Source organism: Balaenoptera acutorostrata, chromosome 8, assembly GCF_949987535.1.
Source record: "Balaenoptera acutorostrata chromosome 8, mBalAcu1.1, whole genome shotgun sequence".
NCBI classification, from domain to species: domain Eukaryota; kingdom Metazoa; phylum Chordata; class Mammalia; order Artiodactyla; family Balaenopteridae; genus Balaenoptera; species Balaenoptera acutorostrata.
The window spans coordinates 94,304,675-94,319,240 of record NC_080071.1 but is presented as its reverse complement, the minus strand read 5'-3'; the positions used below and the strand labels follow the sequence as shown (position 1 = coordinate 94,319,240).

Below are 14,566 nucleotides of genomic sequence, written 5' to 3'. Positions count from 1 at the left end.
AGGGGCAGGCGCCTGGTGGGACACAGGCCGGCCCTGTAGCTGCCCTTCTCAGCCTGGTGGGCTTTGTGGCTCTGCTCCGGCGGGGATGGGGCACAGCGTTGCCTCTGTAGCCGCCCACCTGCTCCCGCTGCCACCGCCTCTCAATGGCCACCTGCACAGCCCGCAGCGCAGGGTCCAGAGCGGCCGGGGAGCAGGCCCGTGGGGGCGACGCGGCCCGTGGGGGGCTCCTTGGTTGGCCCTGCGCCTCCTGGCCTTCAGTGCTGCCACTCCAGGCTGGCTCCGGGCACCCCGCGTCTGCCTGCGCCACCTTCAGGGCGCAGAGAGGAAGGGGTGGAGGGGAGAGAGCTCAGGGCTGAGGTCGGACGGGTCCTTCCAGACCGTCTTACGGGCCAGCTCGAGCCACCAGGACCCTGCAGCCCCTCGCTGCTCCACGCAGGAAGGACCTGAGACGGGCCCGCACCTTTGTGATTCTGTCCAAGGTGAGCTGCAGGGCTTCGACCTCAGCCCTCAAGCCTCCCGGGGCCGGCCGGCCTCCACTGCGATGGGACTCCTGCTGGCGGGGGGAGGCTGCTCAGGGGGGCCCGGATACCCCCACCGCGAGCTGCCCCTCTCCCCCCTCTCCCAGTGCCACGCACCAGCTCCTGAACCTCCGTTCTGAGGGAGGCGATGGTCTTCTCCTTGTCCGTGTTCTGCTCTGTGAGCTTCCCCAACAGCAACGTCTGCTCCCAGAGTCTGGAGGGAAGTCGGGGTGGGGTTGTCAGCGCAGAGAACGGAGCCCGGGGCACCGGCGGGCCCTGGAACCCCCCGGCCCCGTCTTCCTCCTCCTGGGGTGCGGCCTGCCTGCTGGCTTCGGCCACCCCTGCCTGCGTGGGCCTTAGTCCCACGCCAGTCAGACACCTCTCTTCTGCTCTAGAACCTGCAGTGGCTCCCGCTGTCTCAGGGTAAAGCGCAGAGCCCGAGGGCAGCACTCAAGGCCCCCGCTCTGACCCTGACTCAGCTCTCTAGCCCCACAGCGTGGCTTCCCAAGGCCCTGCTCTGTCCTTGGGGTGTGGCAGGTGCCGCGCTCACCTCTGGGCTTTTGTCCCGGCCGGTCCCTCTGCCTGGAACTCCTCTGCCACCGTAAGTCTAATGGTGGTATTGTCTTTCCTTCCCGGGAACTGCCTTCTTCTCAAAGACCCCTGGTTGGCCCCCAGCACCCGGGCCTCCCTTTCCGTGGGCCCAGATCACTCGGCTCAGGCCCCGGGCGCTGAACCCTCGGGCTGTGCTGGACCGCCCGTACCCCCGGGCCCGCCGTGGCTCTCCTCCGGGCCGGCTGGGGTGTGTGGGACTCAGCTGGCCCAGAGGGCGTTTGTGACCACGTGAGCCCCAGGTCCTGTGGAACAGAGGGCCATGGCAGCATTGGGAGCTGCCTCCTGTTTCCTGCAGAAGCTGTCCTCACGCGACCTTCGAGCGCCACACGTGAGTTCCGTGTCCAGAACCTCCCACGATAACTGGGACTGGACCCCGGCCCCTCTGGGGGCCCTCAGAACAAGCGCCCACCCCTGGCAGGATATGCTTTTAGGCCTGAAAATTCCACTTCTGGAAGCAGCCACGGGGAAACGGTCCGAGTGCACCCAGGGCAGTGTTCACAGGGACGCGCCCAGTCTCAGGGCACTAGCTCTGCCTCCAGGGGGTGGTGGGTAAGGAGGTCTGGGCCCCCCTGCCTTTGCGATGAGATGGCATTTATGAGCCGTGGGCGGCATCAGGGGAAGTGCCCCGGTGTCAGGGTGTGGGGTGAAATCAGGAGTTACAACTTCACGTGAGCGAAGTCCCAGACCTGCGGCCGCTGGGCAGATGGGCGGGTGCGGCGACCCGCCCCCGCCCCCGCCCCCCCCACCCCTGACCTCCTGCACCCACCTGGACTGGAGTGCCACCTTCTCGGCGTCCCAGCGGCCCTGCAGCTGCAGCATCTCCCGCACCCTGTCCTGCAGCTGCTGCTTCAGGGCGCTGTCTGGGCGGCTGGCCGTCAGCCGCAGGTTGGAGCCGAGGTTCAGGCAGGCCGTGTGCAGGCGCTGGGCCGTCCTGGCCGCGTCCGCTCGCATGTCAGCGAGGCCCCTGGGAGACAAGGGCGGCACTCGGCTGAGCCCCGGGCTGTCTCGGGCTCGGCCTGGAGGCTCCACGCTGGGTGGCAGAGGCCGGGTCTGGAGATAGGCCTGCGGCAGACCCCTCTCGCCATCCTCAGGAGAGGCCCCGCTGGCTGGCATCTCAGCGGGGCAGGGGTGAGCAGGGGCTGGGCCAGGCCGGACAGGCAGGCTGTCCTCCTTGAGCAGCACTTCCACCCTCTGAGCCTCAAGGGCCCGGGGTAGACCGTGCGAGGCTCCCGGCAAGGGTCGGAGGGAAGCCAGAGTCCGTGCGTGTGGAACCGCCCCCTCGCGCTGCATCTCCCTAGCTGGCCTGCCTCTCCTCTCTCCCCTGCACCCTTGCCTGCCTCACTCTGTCCATCCGTCCATCTCCTCCACGGCCCACCTCTCCTGCCGTCTCCACCACTCCCATCGGGCCACCCGTGGGAGGAGCGTGGCGGGCCCGATGCCTGGGCCCGGCATCAGGTGCCCTTCTCCCCGACCCTGATGGAGCCCACGCCTGGCTCTGGGTGGGCAGGGTGGCTGGCACGCACCTCTCGGTGGCCGCACGCAGCTCAGCCAGGTGTCCACGGAGGGCCGAGACCTGTCTCTGCAGGAGGAGGACGTCCTGGTGCCCCCCCGCGCGAGTACGCTGGGTCTGAAAGCAAGAGGCTCGCGTCCACTGCAGGCGGAGGCCAGTGCTGAGGGGTGAGGGGAGCCCTGCGGCCCCATTCACCCGCCCCACAATCCGCTCCTCCGGCTCCAGGGGGGCAGAGAGCAGACCCTCATCGCTACCCTCCTGCATGCGGCCCCTACCCCACTGGCTTACCTTCCTGAGCAATGCAACTCACCCCCCTCCCCGGGGGACAGTGCTTTGCTCCCCCTGCCGGAGGACCTGGGGAGATGAGCACTCCCAGCTCCAGAACCAGGACCCACTCAGCCTGGTCCCCCCATGGGGCCGTGGGCAGCACTCAGCTCCCGCCCTCCAGCTGGGGGGTGGGGAGAACGACACAAGGAAACAGGCCTTTCCTTCTCCTCCAGGACCTAGAGAGCAGCGCTTACTCTCGGAGGGCTCCTAGGACGTCCCGAGTGGGGCCTGGCCCTTCAAGGTGGCAGGGAGGCAGGAGCCTCTGCCAGTAGGAGCCCATGCAGTGGCAGGGGTGGGGAAGCCACCCTGAGGACAGGCGGAGTGAACGAGGTTGTAAGGTGCAGCGGGAGCCCACTGCTGGGCTGTGAACGGGCAGGGGACGGGGTGGGGGTGGAGAGCTGGGGGCAGGAGTGGGATGGGGTCACGTGCGGTCAGCGGCGCCAGCCTTGCAGGGAACTAAGCCGAAGCCCAGAAGGTCCTGTGTCTCCCCACCACCTTCCCAGGCCCTGCACTGGGCTGTGTCCAGAACACTGACCTCCAGGGCCCCCCGGAGGGCTCACCACCACGCTCAGGGCTCCCACGGCCCCTCCTGCCTGTTGCAGCCCCGCCTGCGGCTTTTCAATGTTGCTTCAAACAAAGAAAGTGCTTTCACGTGCTGCCGGTCCTCCGGCTCAGGACCCACACGCTCACCTGCCACTTCATGAAGCCTTCGCCGATCGCCCTCCCCGGAGCCCCCATCTGAGGGGCCCCCCACCGAGCCCAGTAACACTGTGCTGTGTACCTGGGGTAGGGAACGCCCTTTGCATCTGGTGCCAGAGCCTTGTGTACACTTGCACCCCCGCCCCCCCGACCGTGATCATCGACGAGCAGCGATTAGACATCCCTCCTGCTAACATGGAAGAGCGGACACTCGCCCCGCCTGCCCGCTAAGACAGCGGCATACATGAGATTCCGGACTCTACAACTTCTTGAATGCAGGGCTGGGCGGCCGGTATGGTAAGGGACACGCAAGCCAGGAACCAGGAAACTCAGGGACTCGAGAGGGACTTGCCAAACGTAACTTGAACATGTTTCCTTGACCACAGGGGCTCTGGGGACAGAGAGGAAAGTTTAAGGTCCACCCAAGGGGGAGTCTGCTCACACGTGGAAGGGATCCCCCAAGCCGCGCTCCAAGTAAGGTGTGCTAGAGACGGGCGAATCAGCACGCATGCGTGCACACGCACCTGCCTGCAGGGCGCTGTCAGGAGGTGCCGTGGACCGTGAACCAGCACACACACGCACACATGCACACACACACGTGCGCGCACACACACCTGCCTGCGGGGCGCTGTAAGGAGGTGCCGTGGACGGTGAACCAGCACACACACATACACACATGCACACACACACCTGCCTTCAGGGCGCTGTAAGGAGGTGCAGTGTCCCCCACAATTCACATGTTGAAACCTAATCCCCAATGTGATGGTATTTGGAGGCGGGGCTTTCTGGGTCCACCTTCAGGATTGGTGTTGGTGTCCTTATAAAAGAGGCCCCACGAGGGTCCAGTCCCTTCTGCCATGTGAGCTTATAGCCAGAAGTTATCGTTCTGTGATCCAGGAAGCGGTCTTCACCAGCCGCTGAAGGACCTGGCACTTTGATCTTGGACTTCCAGGCTCCAGAGCTGTGAGAAGTAAATGTTTGTGGACAAGCCCCCAGGCTGGGGTACTTCTGCTACAGCGGCCTGGAGGGACCAAGACAGCAAGGAAAAAATCTCCCTGTGGTTTTGGAACCACAAGTTAGCCTTGGTGCAGTTTTCAGCCTGGATTCACAAAACCTGGGTGGTTTAAAAAAAATAATAAAGTTGAAAATTTACTTCAATGTGGCCCAAAGGTCGTCAGAGCCCCTAAGAAACTGTCTTAAGCAAATGACAATCCTTTCTGGAACATACCACATTCATTCCAGGTTTCAAAGAATTTTCAGAGTCCCAAGGATAACACGCAGCTCTCAGTTAAAAAAATTTTTTAAAAAACCACCAAAGACACAAGGAAACACAGCACCATGACCAAGACCTAGCAGAAACAATAGACTCACACTTTGAAGAAGTTCAGATATTAGAACATCAGACACAGACTACCAAATAACTGTTTTCTAATATGCATCAATAAACACACAAGAGGCTTGAAAATACCAGTTAAGAGTAAGATATCTGGAAAATATCCTGAATAAAAGTCAGAATTTTTAAAGATGAAAAATACAACGTTTAGAATTTAAGCCTAATAGGCAGGTTTAACAGAGGTTGGACACCAGAAGAGAAAATTGATGACCAGGAGGGTAGATTTGAAAAAGTTATCTACCACATAGACCAGGGGGATAGAAGGAAGGAAAGTCTGGGAGGTTAAGAAGCGTGGGAGGGAGCACGGGGATGGGTAAGGTCCACGGGGCGGGAGAGGGCAGGGGAGAGAGGGGCTTGGGTGACACTGAAGGAGGTAACAGCTGCTTTCCAAGGACAAGGGAAGACCAGCATCCTGATGAGTCCTAAGCAGGATAAACAAAAAGAAATCTGCACGTCTTCGGCGCAGCACAGGAAGCCGGCAGAATGCAAAGTCACAGCAAGAGCAAGCGCTCATAGCGGCCAGAGCAAGAAGACGATGCCCTCCGCGGCGGGCCAGCAGACAGAGGAGGGTGTCTTTAAGGCGCTGAGAGGAAGAGCCGCCAGCCAGCGAGAGTCATATTCAAGGCCAAGGGGGAATAAAGACCCTCGATAAACCAGTGCCAAAGTGGACCCGAGGCCCGTCTCCAGGGCATTTGTTTCCCTAGCGGCCAAGGTGGGGGCGTGATGTATCTCCCATGCCTCCCCAACCCCACGCGGGGGCCCGGCCATCGACGACCACCCTGTGATGACAAACGCATTCCCTCCTAGCGCCCCTGATACCCTCCCGTCCCCGTGCAGGGGTGGCTGCAGCAGGAGGGGCCGCTCGGCTTCTGATCGGAACAGCTGTCCAGCAGGAGGGGCTCTGTCCGCACAGCGGGGTTGGGCCTCCCGCTCTGCCCGATCCATGTGGGAAGTGCCGGGACGCCCCTCTGAGATGGGCTTGTCCGAGGGACACCTGTGCAGGGTCAGCCTGAGGCCCAGGCGCCCGGGGACCAGCTTGGCCTCTGCTCCTGCCACGTCCGGGGAGAAATCCTGCCCATGGGGCCCGCGGCAGACGCTGGGAGGTCCGTGGGGACATCCAGGGACGATCGGAGCAGAGGTGGCAAGCCCAGCGGGGAAGATGTGGGCAGGCAGAGGCGTGGGGTGACCCTCAAGTATGTCCCCTACCTCAAGCTGGACGTCCTGCCCCGGTGACCACCCCGGGATGGTCAACACAGCATCTCCCCCCAGCAAGGCTGAGGCCTGGAGCCCTGTGCCCTGACCCCGCGCCCCAGGGCTGCGGGTTTCAGAGGAGGCTGCGTGGGCCCTGCTGGTCTGGCCAGGGAGTGGGGGGCCGTGGTGTGGCCCAGGCTCCTGAGTCTGACCACGAGTCCGACCTGCGGAGACTTTTCTCGCTAGAGCAGGGCGAACACGCCAGGGCCAGGGCTCGGCCCTCACTCTACTTTCCAAGCCCAGCCAGGGGGTCCTTCTCTCAAAGCGGGGGTCTTCCCACGCGGTATCCCCCACCCCGCAGGCTAATGTGGCCAAGCCGAGTGGGGGACATGGTGTGGCAGGAGGCCAGGGGCCGTGCCCCCAGGAGGGGCCATGGCGGGAGCCAGCTCACCCTTTCCCGGTTGCTGCCACCCACCCCGACCCCGGCCACGGGCACCAGACCAGGCATCCCCCTGCCCACGGGCGAGAGCCGGGAGCACCTCTCTCTGGGTCCAGCGCTGCCTCTCGTGCAGCTCCAGCTCCGCCCGCAGACGGAGCACGCTGCCCGTCGTCCCGGCCAGCTCCTCGGCCAGCCTGTCGTTGGCCTTCTTCATGTGTCCCAGCTGTTCCCGCAGGAGGGCGTTCACCTGGGAGAGGCCGGTGCTCCTGGACAGGCGGGGACGGAGCGGCGTGGCCATGGGCGGGCGGCCTCTCCTTACGGACGGGCTCAGACAGCCAGGCCCCGAACCTCCTGGGCCCAGATGACCCCAGCTCGACTGTGCAGCCCCCAGACTGCCCCTAAGAGGCGCTGCCCACCTGCAGCGGCCCTCAGTGGCCCCACAAACGGGGGCCAGCCTCTGGGTGCCACCCCGGCACGCCCCTCCTGCCCTGACTCGCTTGCTCTCCCCACCTCCTCCCCCTCTGAGCGCCCCCGGCTCCGCCGCACAGCTGTGGCTGGCTCCGCACTCCAGGGTGTGGGGGTGGGGACCCCGAGACCAGCAAGACAGTTAGGGAGCCTGGCCGAGGGTACCAGGGCTGGGAGGGTACCCTGCCGGGCAGCGCGGGGTGGGGGAGGGAGTCAGGCCTGCCCGTGGAGGGGGCAGCCCCTCTGTGACCGTGGGGGTCTATCTCCACCCAGGGCAGGCCTGCACGTGGCTGCAGTCGGGGACCCCAAGCCCGCTGGAGCCCGCACCCCCCAGCTAGCTGCGAGGCCACGGGGGCTTCCCCTGCTCCTCTCCGCTCTGGGGGCATCAGCTCCTCTCGGCTTATTTACCCACACCCTCCACCCCGCTTCTCCAGAACGGGTTTTCAAAATGCTTCTCAGCACTTTTCTTCCTTTTCCAGAGTCCCTGAGGATGAACCAAGTCCGGGAAGTCTTCCACAAATGGCTTAACCTCCCCCAGGTCTGGAGACGGAGCTGGCCGTGGAGTGGAGGCTCAGCCCTCCCCCTGGCCTCCCTGCAGGGAACGTGGAGAGATGCCCTTCCCTTCCGGGGCCGTGTCCTGGGGCTTGGGGCTACCTCCGGGGGGCTGGGGTGTGACACACACTTACCAACGGTGCACAAGTGAGCCCGAAAGTGAAATCAGAGTGGCTTGAAGCCAAAGGGGCCTGGGAGTCAGGGCCAGAGTGTGACTGAGGGGAGAACCCCTGGACCCCCAGGATTGGCAAGGCCAGCCGAGGGCCATGAGCAGCTCAGGCGACCTGCCTGTAGTACAGGCCAGAGCCCCAGCCTCAGCAGGTGTCGGGGGCCTGGGGGTGACACATGAGGGAGCAGAGGGCCAGGGAGGTCCCGTGACCTGTGGGACCTGCACTCTCGCCTGAGGCCCTGGGGGTGGTCGTCCTCCCCATGCTCCTCCTCCTCCCCGTGCTCCTCCTCCTCCCTGTACTCCTCCTCCTCCCCGTGCTCCTCCTCCCCGAGCTCCTCCTCCCCCCATGCCCCTCCTCCTCCCCGAGCTCTTCCTCCTCCCCATGCCCCACCTCCCCAAGCTCCTCCTCCCCATACCCCTCCTCCTCCCCGAGACCCTCCTCCTCCCCATGCTCCTCCTCTTCCCCGTGCTCCTTCTCCCCGAGCTCCTCCTCCCCGTGCTCCTCCTCCCCGTGCTCCTCCTCCTCCCCCCGTGCTCCTCCTATTCCCCGAGCTCCTCCTCCCCGTGCTCCTCCTCCCCGTGCTCCTCCTCCTCCCCCCGTGCTCCTCCTATTCCCCGAGCTCCTCCTCCCCGTGCCCCCTCCTCCTCCCCGTGCTCCTCCTCCTCCCCGTGCCCCTCCTCCTCCCCGAGCTCCTCCTCCTCCCCATGCCCCACCTCCCCGAGCTCCTCCTCCCCATGCTCCTCCTCCTGTGCTCCTCCTCCTCCCCGAGCTGCTCCTCCCCGAGCTCCTCCTCCTCCCCGTGCTCCTCCTCCCCGTGCTGCTCTGCCCTGGAGTCACCTGGGAAGAGGTGCCAACAGCCCTGCAGCACAGTGGCGTCTGCTGCCTTGCGGTGACGGCTGAGCTCCCTGCACCCCCACCGCCCTGCCTGCCAGGCCTCACCTCTGCTCGGCAGCCTCTAGCCGGCTGAGGGCCTCCTCCAGGTTGACGCTGTGCTCCTGCTCTGACCTCCGCAGCCGAGCCTCAGTGGCCTCCAGCCGGGCCTGCAGCTGGAGAGGGGCATTGACCCACCTGGCTGGACACTTCCAAGCCCAGCGGGCTGGGCAGCTTTGGCACAAAACCCTCCCAAGGACGGGTGAGAGGTCTCCCCTGGGGTCCCTGGTTGGGGGGGCCAGGCTGCGATAAGGGCTGGGGTCGAGCTGGGTCTGCTGAGACGGGTCAGGCAGGCAGCCATCCCTGCCATGGCCCTGTGCCATGTGCCCACGGCCGGTGGAGCGGTTGCCCAGGCTCTGGTCCAGCCACATAAGGGGCAGGACGGCCGAGACGCAGAGCAGGCCTGGGGTCACCCCCATGGGAGTGAGTGAGCGTGGGGTCCCACCCCTGCAGCTGCTCTCCTGCCTGTGCTCGACCCTCTGTCTGCTCCCAGCCCCTCATCCAGCGGGTGGGTGGGGACCACACCCCCAGTAAGTGGGCCTGGCAGGGAGGGGAGCCCCCCAAATTGGGCCAGGCCAGCCCCCGAGCCTGCTGGAGCCCGAGCAGACGGGGACCCGGGGCTCTGAGGGGAAAAGGCAGTGCTGGGGGCCCCGAGCCGAGGAGGCCGGCTGGTGGGGGGCTGAGGCCGGAAGGTCAGGAGAGCTGAAGGGCACCCCTGTGGCACGACATGCGGCCTGAGTACAGGGAGGTGAGTGGCCCCCGCCGCTACCAGTGGGATTGGAGAGGAGGGGCCGGGGGTCCAGCCCAGCCGAGGGGGCTGGGCGGGGGCTGGGACTCTAGCCAGGATGGAGGTGCCCACGGAACAGCCACGTGGCCCCCCGCTACCACCATCTGCCCCGCCCACCTGCTTGGGGAACCTGAGGAGGCTGGGCCCCTCTGTGGCCCTCACAAGGGGTGCTGAGCCGCCTGCTGGAGCTGGCGTGGGCCTGTGAGTTCAGAGCTCACTGACTCACGAGGTTTCCTAATCGGCAGCAGGATTTCTGCGGCTTCTATTCCCACAGGCCCTCTTGTTCCCAACATCTCCCCACCCAGTGCTAGGAAGATCCCCGCCCCCTCCCCCGCCCCACGCAGGGCCCAGGGAGGGCGGGAGACATCACCGCAGTGCTCCTGGTCCCGCCTGGGATGAGGAGGGCCTTCCCAGTCCTGCCCGGGGGTGGGGCTGGTGATGAGAACAGGTGTGACAGTTCTGGGTGGGGGCAGAGAGCCCCTCCCTCTGTGGGGCTGGTGACGCCGCCTATCCCAGGAAGCCCTCGGAACCCTGGAGGAGACGAGGCTGACCCAGGGCCCTCGGGCGTTCGGCACTGGTCACTGGTCATGCCGGAGAAAGACCTGAGTCAGGTCTCAGCCCCAACAATGGCAGCGTGGCCCTGGGCAACTCGGACTAGCTCTGAGCCTCAGTTTCCTCATCTGGAAAGTGGGGTCATCTGCCCTGCCACGTAGACCAGGGGGACTCTGCAGACACAGGGGCTCCCAGTGCCCCACACTGTGGGCCGGGCACCCCAGCTCAGTCCTGCCTCAGAAGCCATCATGCCTTGGGGTGGCAGACATGGGACAGAGGCTCTGGCCTAGCAAGTTTCGTCACCTTTCTGCCTCAGTTTCCCCATCTGTCCACAGGGAGGCCCTCCCAGCCCCACAGGTCGTGACCAAACGGCCTCTTGCTGCAGCCAGTCACCCTGGAGGGCACCGTGGCTGCCCAGGGCACTGAGGACAGAGGACCAGGGGCCGAGGGCATGTCCGGGGTCCGTCCACCCTCGGCTGTCAGGGGTGGGGGCTGGGGGCGGGGCCAGTTCCTCGGCAGGCCCCCAGGAGGTTCCTTTGGGCTCCCCCCTCCTCCCCTGGGCAGTTGCTGCCACGTGCTCACGCGGGGCTGGATGCTGGGGCCGAGGGGTCAGGACTGCCCCATCCACGCCCAGGGCTTCTGGCAGGTGGGGCACAAGTCAGTGCCTAAGCTGGGGGGGAGTCCTGGGGGACCCTGGGGCCGGGGAGCCCCGGGCACCTGTCCTGCTCTCACCGGTCCACTCCGGCCTCAGCTTCTCTAGCCACCGCCCAGGGTCCGGCTGTGCCGTGGCCGACCACTGTCATTCCACGTCCTGAGACTCGCTGACGGATCCACCCGTCACCCCGGGCCAGGCTGCCACCCTCCGGCTGCCACGCGTCCCTGCACACACTCACCCGCTCGCTGACCGCGCGGTACCTGCCGGCCAGCTCATCCCGCTCGGCCCCTGCCTGGGCCAGCAGCTCCTCCTGCACGTGGGCCGAGGCGGCTGGCGGCTCCCGCACCCCTGCAGGCGCAGCAGCAGGTCAGCCTGTGGCCAGGCCAGCCCCCAGCCCCCAGCCCCCAGCCCCCAGCCCGGCTCCCTGTCCCCGCCGCCGGCCTGCCGATCTGCCGATCTGCTGGGACTGACTCGGGGGACCCCGATCTGGGGCCGCACCTCAGCCCCGGGCTGCCCTTCCTCTCCTGTCAGTGGACGTCACGTTTCACCCCGGGACAGACCCATGCCCAGGGTGAGCCCCAAACCAGTTACAGCGGAGTGTGCGGGGTGGCCTGGACGCTGGGGATCCCACACCCCCATCAGGCAGTGAGAACTGCTGACTCAGGGTAACCAGATCTCACCCCCAAGAAGTAAGTTGCCGTTCTGACCACACAGTGGGCTTTCTTTTTCCTTAACACACACAGTGAGGTCCCCAGTTCCTCTAGGAGGCTGGAGAGCCTCTTATTTCAGAAAGGGGTCTCGGGACCCCCGCACGAGGGGGTCGGGGCACACTCTGGGGCCAGGCTGCCCTACTGGCTGGGTGGCCTTGGTGCAGGGACCCAGCCGCGCACGCAGCCGTGACAGACAGCGAGACGGCACCGCGAGGGGGTCCGGGCGCTGGGGGAGCAGAGCTCTTGCGGGCAGGGTCTGCCCAGCATCCACGCTTCCTGAGTGTCAACCTTTAGGATTTCACTCATCTAACGAAAAATGAACATAGATGAAATCAAGGCTGGTGGGCACAAATGTGTGACAAACCAATGCAGGGCTAGGTGGGCACGGTCCCTGTGGCCTAGTGGTGAGCACGCTGTGGGGATCGGCTTCTGACCCCCGTGGACGATGCCGTGGGAAGGTGTGGTTCTCGCCCTAGCACAGGGGAAGATGATGGGCCGTGAGGGGCCAGCCCGCTCAGGGGACAGGGAGGGGCTTGGCTCCCTGAAGCTAGACTCTGACTGACGGCTCTGCAGCTCCCCTGGTGCCCCCCCTCACCTTGCGGCGGCTCCTCGCCCAGGTTGCCAGCCACGATCTCACGGATGCGGGCAGGCACGGGGATGGGTGAGGCCCGCCAGCCTCCCCCACGCACGGTCAGCGCCCGGTCTTCTCTGCTGGCCACGGGGCTCAGGACGGTGTCTTCCAGCCTCTGAAAAACACTCGCTCAGAGATGCCTGGGGCTGGCAGGTCCTTGGAGCTGCCAGAGCCCCACGTGAAACCACTGGAGTTAGTGGGGGCTGCCACGGGGCTCCCATACGGTGGCAAAGTGCCCTGGAGAGGACTGGGCGAGGTTGAGGTCACCCAAGGCCCGTGCCTTGGTTTCCCCACCTTTTAAGGTGGGAGGGCGCCCTGCCCATCCTGGCGCTGCTCTGAGCACAGGTGAGGAAAGAAGAGCTGGTCCGGAGAACTCCTAGCCTAGGGCACCACCTCGCTCCACCCTTCAGCCCTGCTCCGCCTCTGCGGGGGCTGCACTGACCATCGTGGTGGACCTCTCTGGGGACGCTGGGAGGCAGGCTCTTGCCGCTGACCCTCCTGGAGCAGGCAGCCTCCCAGTTTTCACAGTGGGGTTGGCAGGGAGGGGCCTGAACCCCACCCAGCCGGCCCAGAACCCCACGGCAGGAGGGGCTGACAACAGTAGAGGGAAACTGGTAGAAGGTCCACCCACACACCCCCCTTTAGGACAAGGCCAGCCATGTGAGGCTTCCCCGTCCACGGGGAGGGGCACGCGTGGGCCCTGGGACGGGGCAGGGTGGGAGCCGAGGGAGTGGCAGTGGGAGGTTCGTGGGGACGGCCCTCCTTCCTAGCCATCTAGAGCAGCTGACCGGCTGTGGAAGAGGCCCGAATAGGCCTGGACGTGGGTAGGAGACCCTGGGTCCTGGGTACCCAGAGACTGGTCTTGGGGTCTTGGGCTTGAGCTGGCACTTTGCCTCGGCCCTGGGCATTCTTGACTCCACGAGGATGGCATAGCTGGGGGAGGGCCTGGGCTGCCCTCCAGAGCCCAGGGCCGGGGCGGGGCCTTTGTCGCCAGGTCTATCGTGGTGCTGACTGTGGGGGGAACTTGTGAACGCTCCAGGCCGAGGCAGTCAATTCTAAACCAGCATGAACATCTGGACGTGAGAGGGTAACGAGGCAAGATGGCCCAGGAGTCAGGACAGTCCACAGCTGCCCACCGGCCCTGCTGCATTTGCGACATGAGTTTTCAGGCAGTGAGTGAAAATAGTAGAGGGTAGCCAGATGCTTCCCAGGGGGTACTGGAGACGGATGTCCCCTCCAGTGACTCTCTAGGGCGACAAACCAGGGTCCTCCCATCACCCCCGAAGGTCCCAGACTTCTCAAATTCACCACCATGTGCCCAGCCCCTCCCCACCCCCGGCTTCCCAAGACCCCCCACCCCGAGACTCCCCAGATCTGTCTCCCAGCCCAGGGCCCTGGTGAGTGACCACCACACAGCCTCCTACCTGCCTGTCCTCCTCTGACCCTCCCAACTCTCCCTGAAGACCCTCTCGAGGCCTAGACCCCTCCACCTGGCTCTGACCCTCAGGCCTGGGCTGGTAGGGATGGAGGGCTTCCTGGGTGCACCCCTGCTCCCCCCACCCCACGGCCCTGGTACAATCTCAGCCCGTCCCCTCCTCCTGAGACCCCAGCCTGGTCTCTTCCGCTCACATCTGGCTGGACACAAGGCCTGCCCCTCCCTCAGCACCAGAGTGGCCAGGGCCACCCCGAGACCCGGGCTCTTGCATGACACCTGGTGAAGCCACGTTCCCATCCCAACAGGAGCTCGGTGCTGGGCAGACACTGAGCAAACTCTCGGGACTGAATTCCACTGCCCCCCACGGGGAGTGAGAGCCCTGGCTCCGGTTCACCTGGACCCCAGGACCTCCGCCTCCTGAGGGGCGGAGGTGCCCGCTGCCCCTTCTGGGCAGAGCCGGGAAGGGGGCGCCAAGACCACCAGGGCCCCTCCTGTCCTCAGGGGAGGAAAGGCCGCTGGCAGGGGCTCAGCCATCGTCCGCCCTGAACCCTCTTTGCACTCAGGGAAACTGAGGCCCAATGGGGAGGCGAGAGCCACCTGAGGCCCGCGGGACTGTCAAGTCCAGGAAGCCTCCTCCTAGGCCAGGAAGGCCCCTGCCGCTCCGCCCTCCACACCACCCTCCCCGCTCCCCCGGGCGTCCGCGGCGCCACCCGCTAACGGGAAAGCAGCAGCGGCACAAACTTGACTCATTCCTAACATTTACAGAGGGTCACTTATTAGCCGAGACGTCCCAAGAGGAGCTGGGGGCGTAATGGGTTCCAGCTGCGGCCGGGTGCCTGCGATGGGCTGTGGCCCAGCTGGAGCCGAGGGAGGCAGCGGGGGCGGCACGGCGGGGGTGCGCGGAGGCCCTGGGGCTGCCCCCTCCCACCCCGCCCCACCTCCTGCCCCCCCCACTCCCCCCCAGTAACGGGGGGTGGGGAGGGGCCCGGA

General features: G+C 65.6%; 1 protein-coding gene across 1 annotated transcript in view; it reads right to left on the bottom strand.

The window, feature by feature from the left end:
• Positions 1-14,110, bottom strand: part of CROCC2 (ciliary rootlet coiled-coil, rootletin family member 2) — a 65,105-nt gene extending 50,995 nt beyond the window's left edge. Inside the window, 9 exon segments of the mRNA XM_057551368.1 lie at positions 119-307; positions 636-732; positions 1,897-2,094; positions 2,654-2,757; positions 6,790-6,955; positions 8,816-8,922; positions 11,039-11,148; positions 12,106-12,266; positions 13,971-14,110. Coding sequence (XP_057407351.1) covers positions 119-307; positions 636-732; positions 1,897-2,094; positions 2,654-2,757; positions 6,790-6,955; positions 8,816-8,922; positions 11,039-11,148; positions 12,106-12,266; positions 13,971-14,110 — 1,272 coding nt within the window.
• Positions 14,111-14,566: the final 456 nt, after the last annotated feature.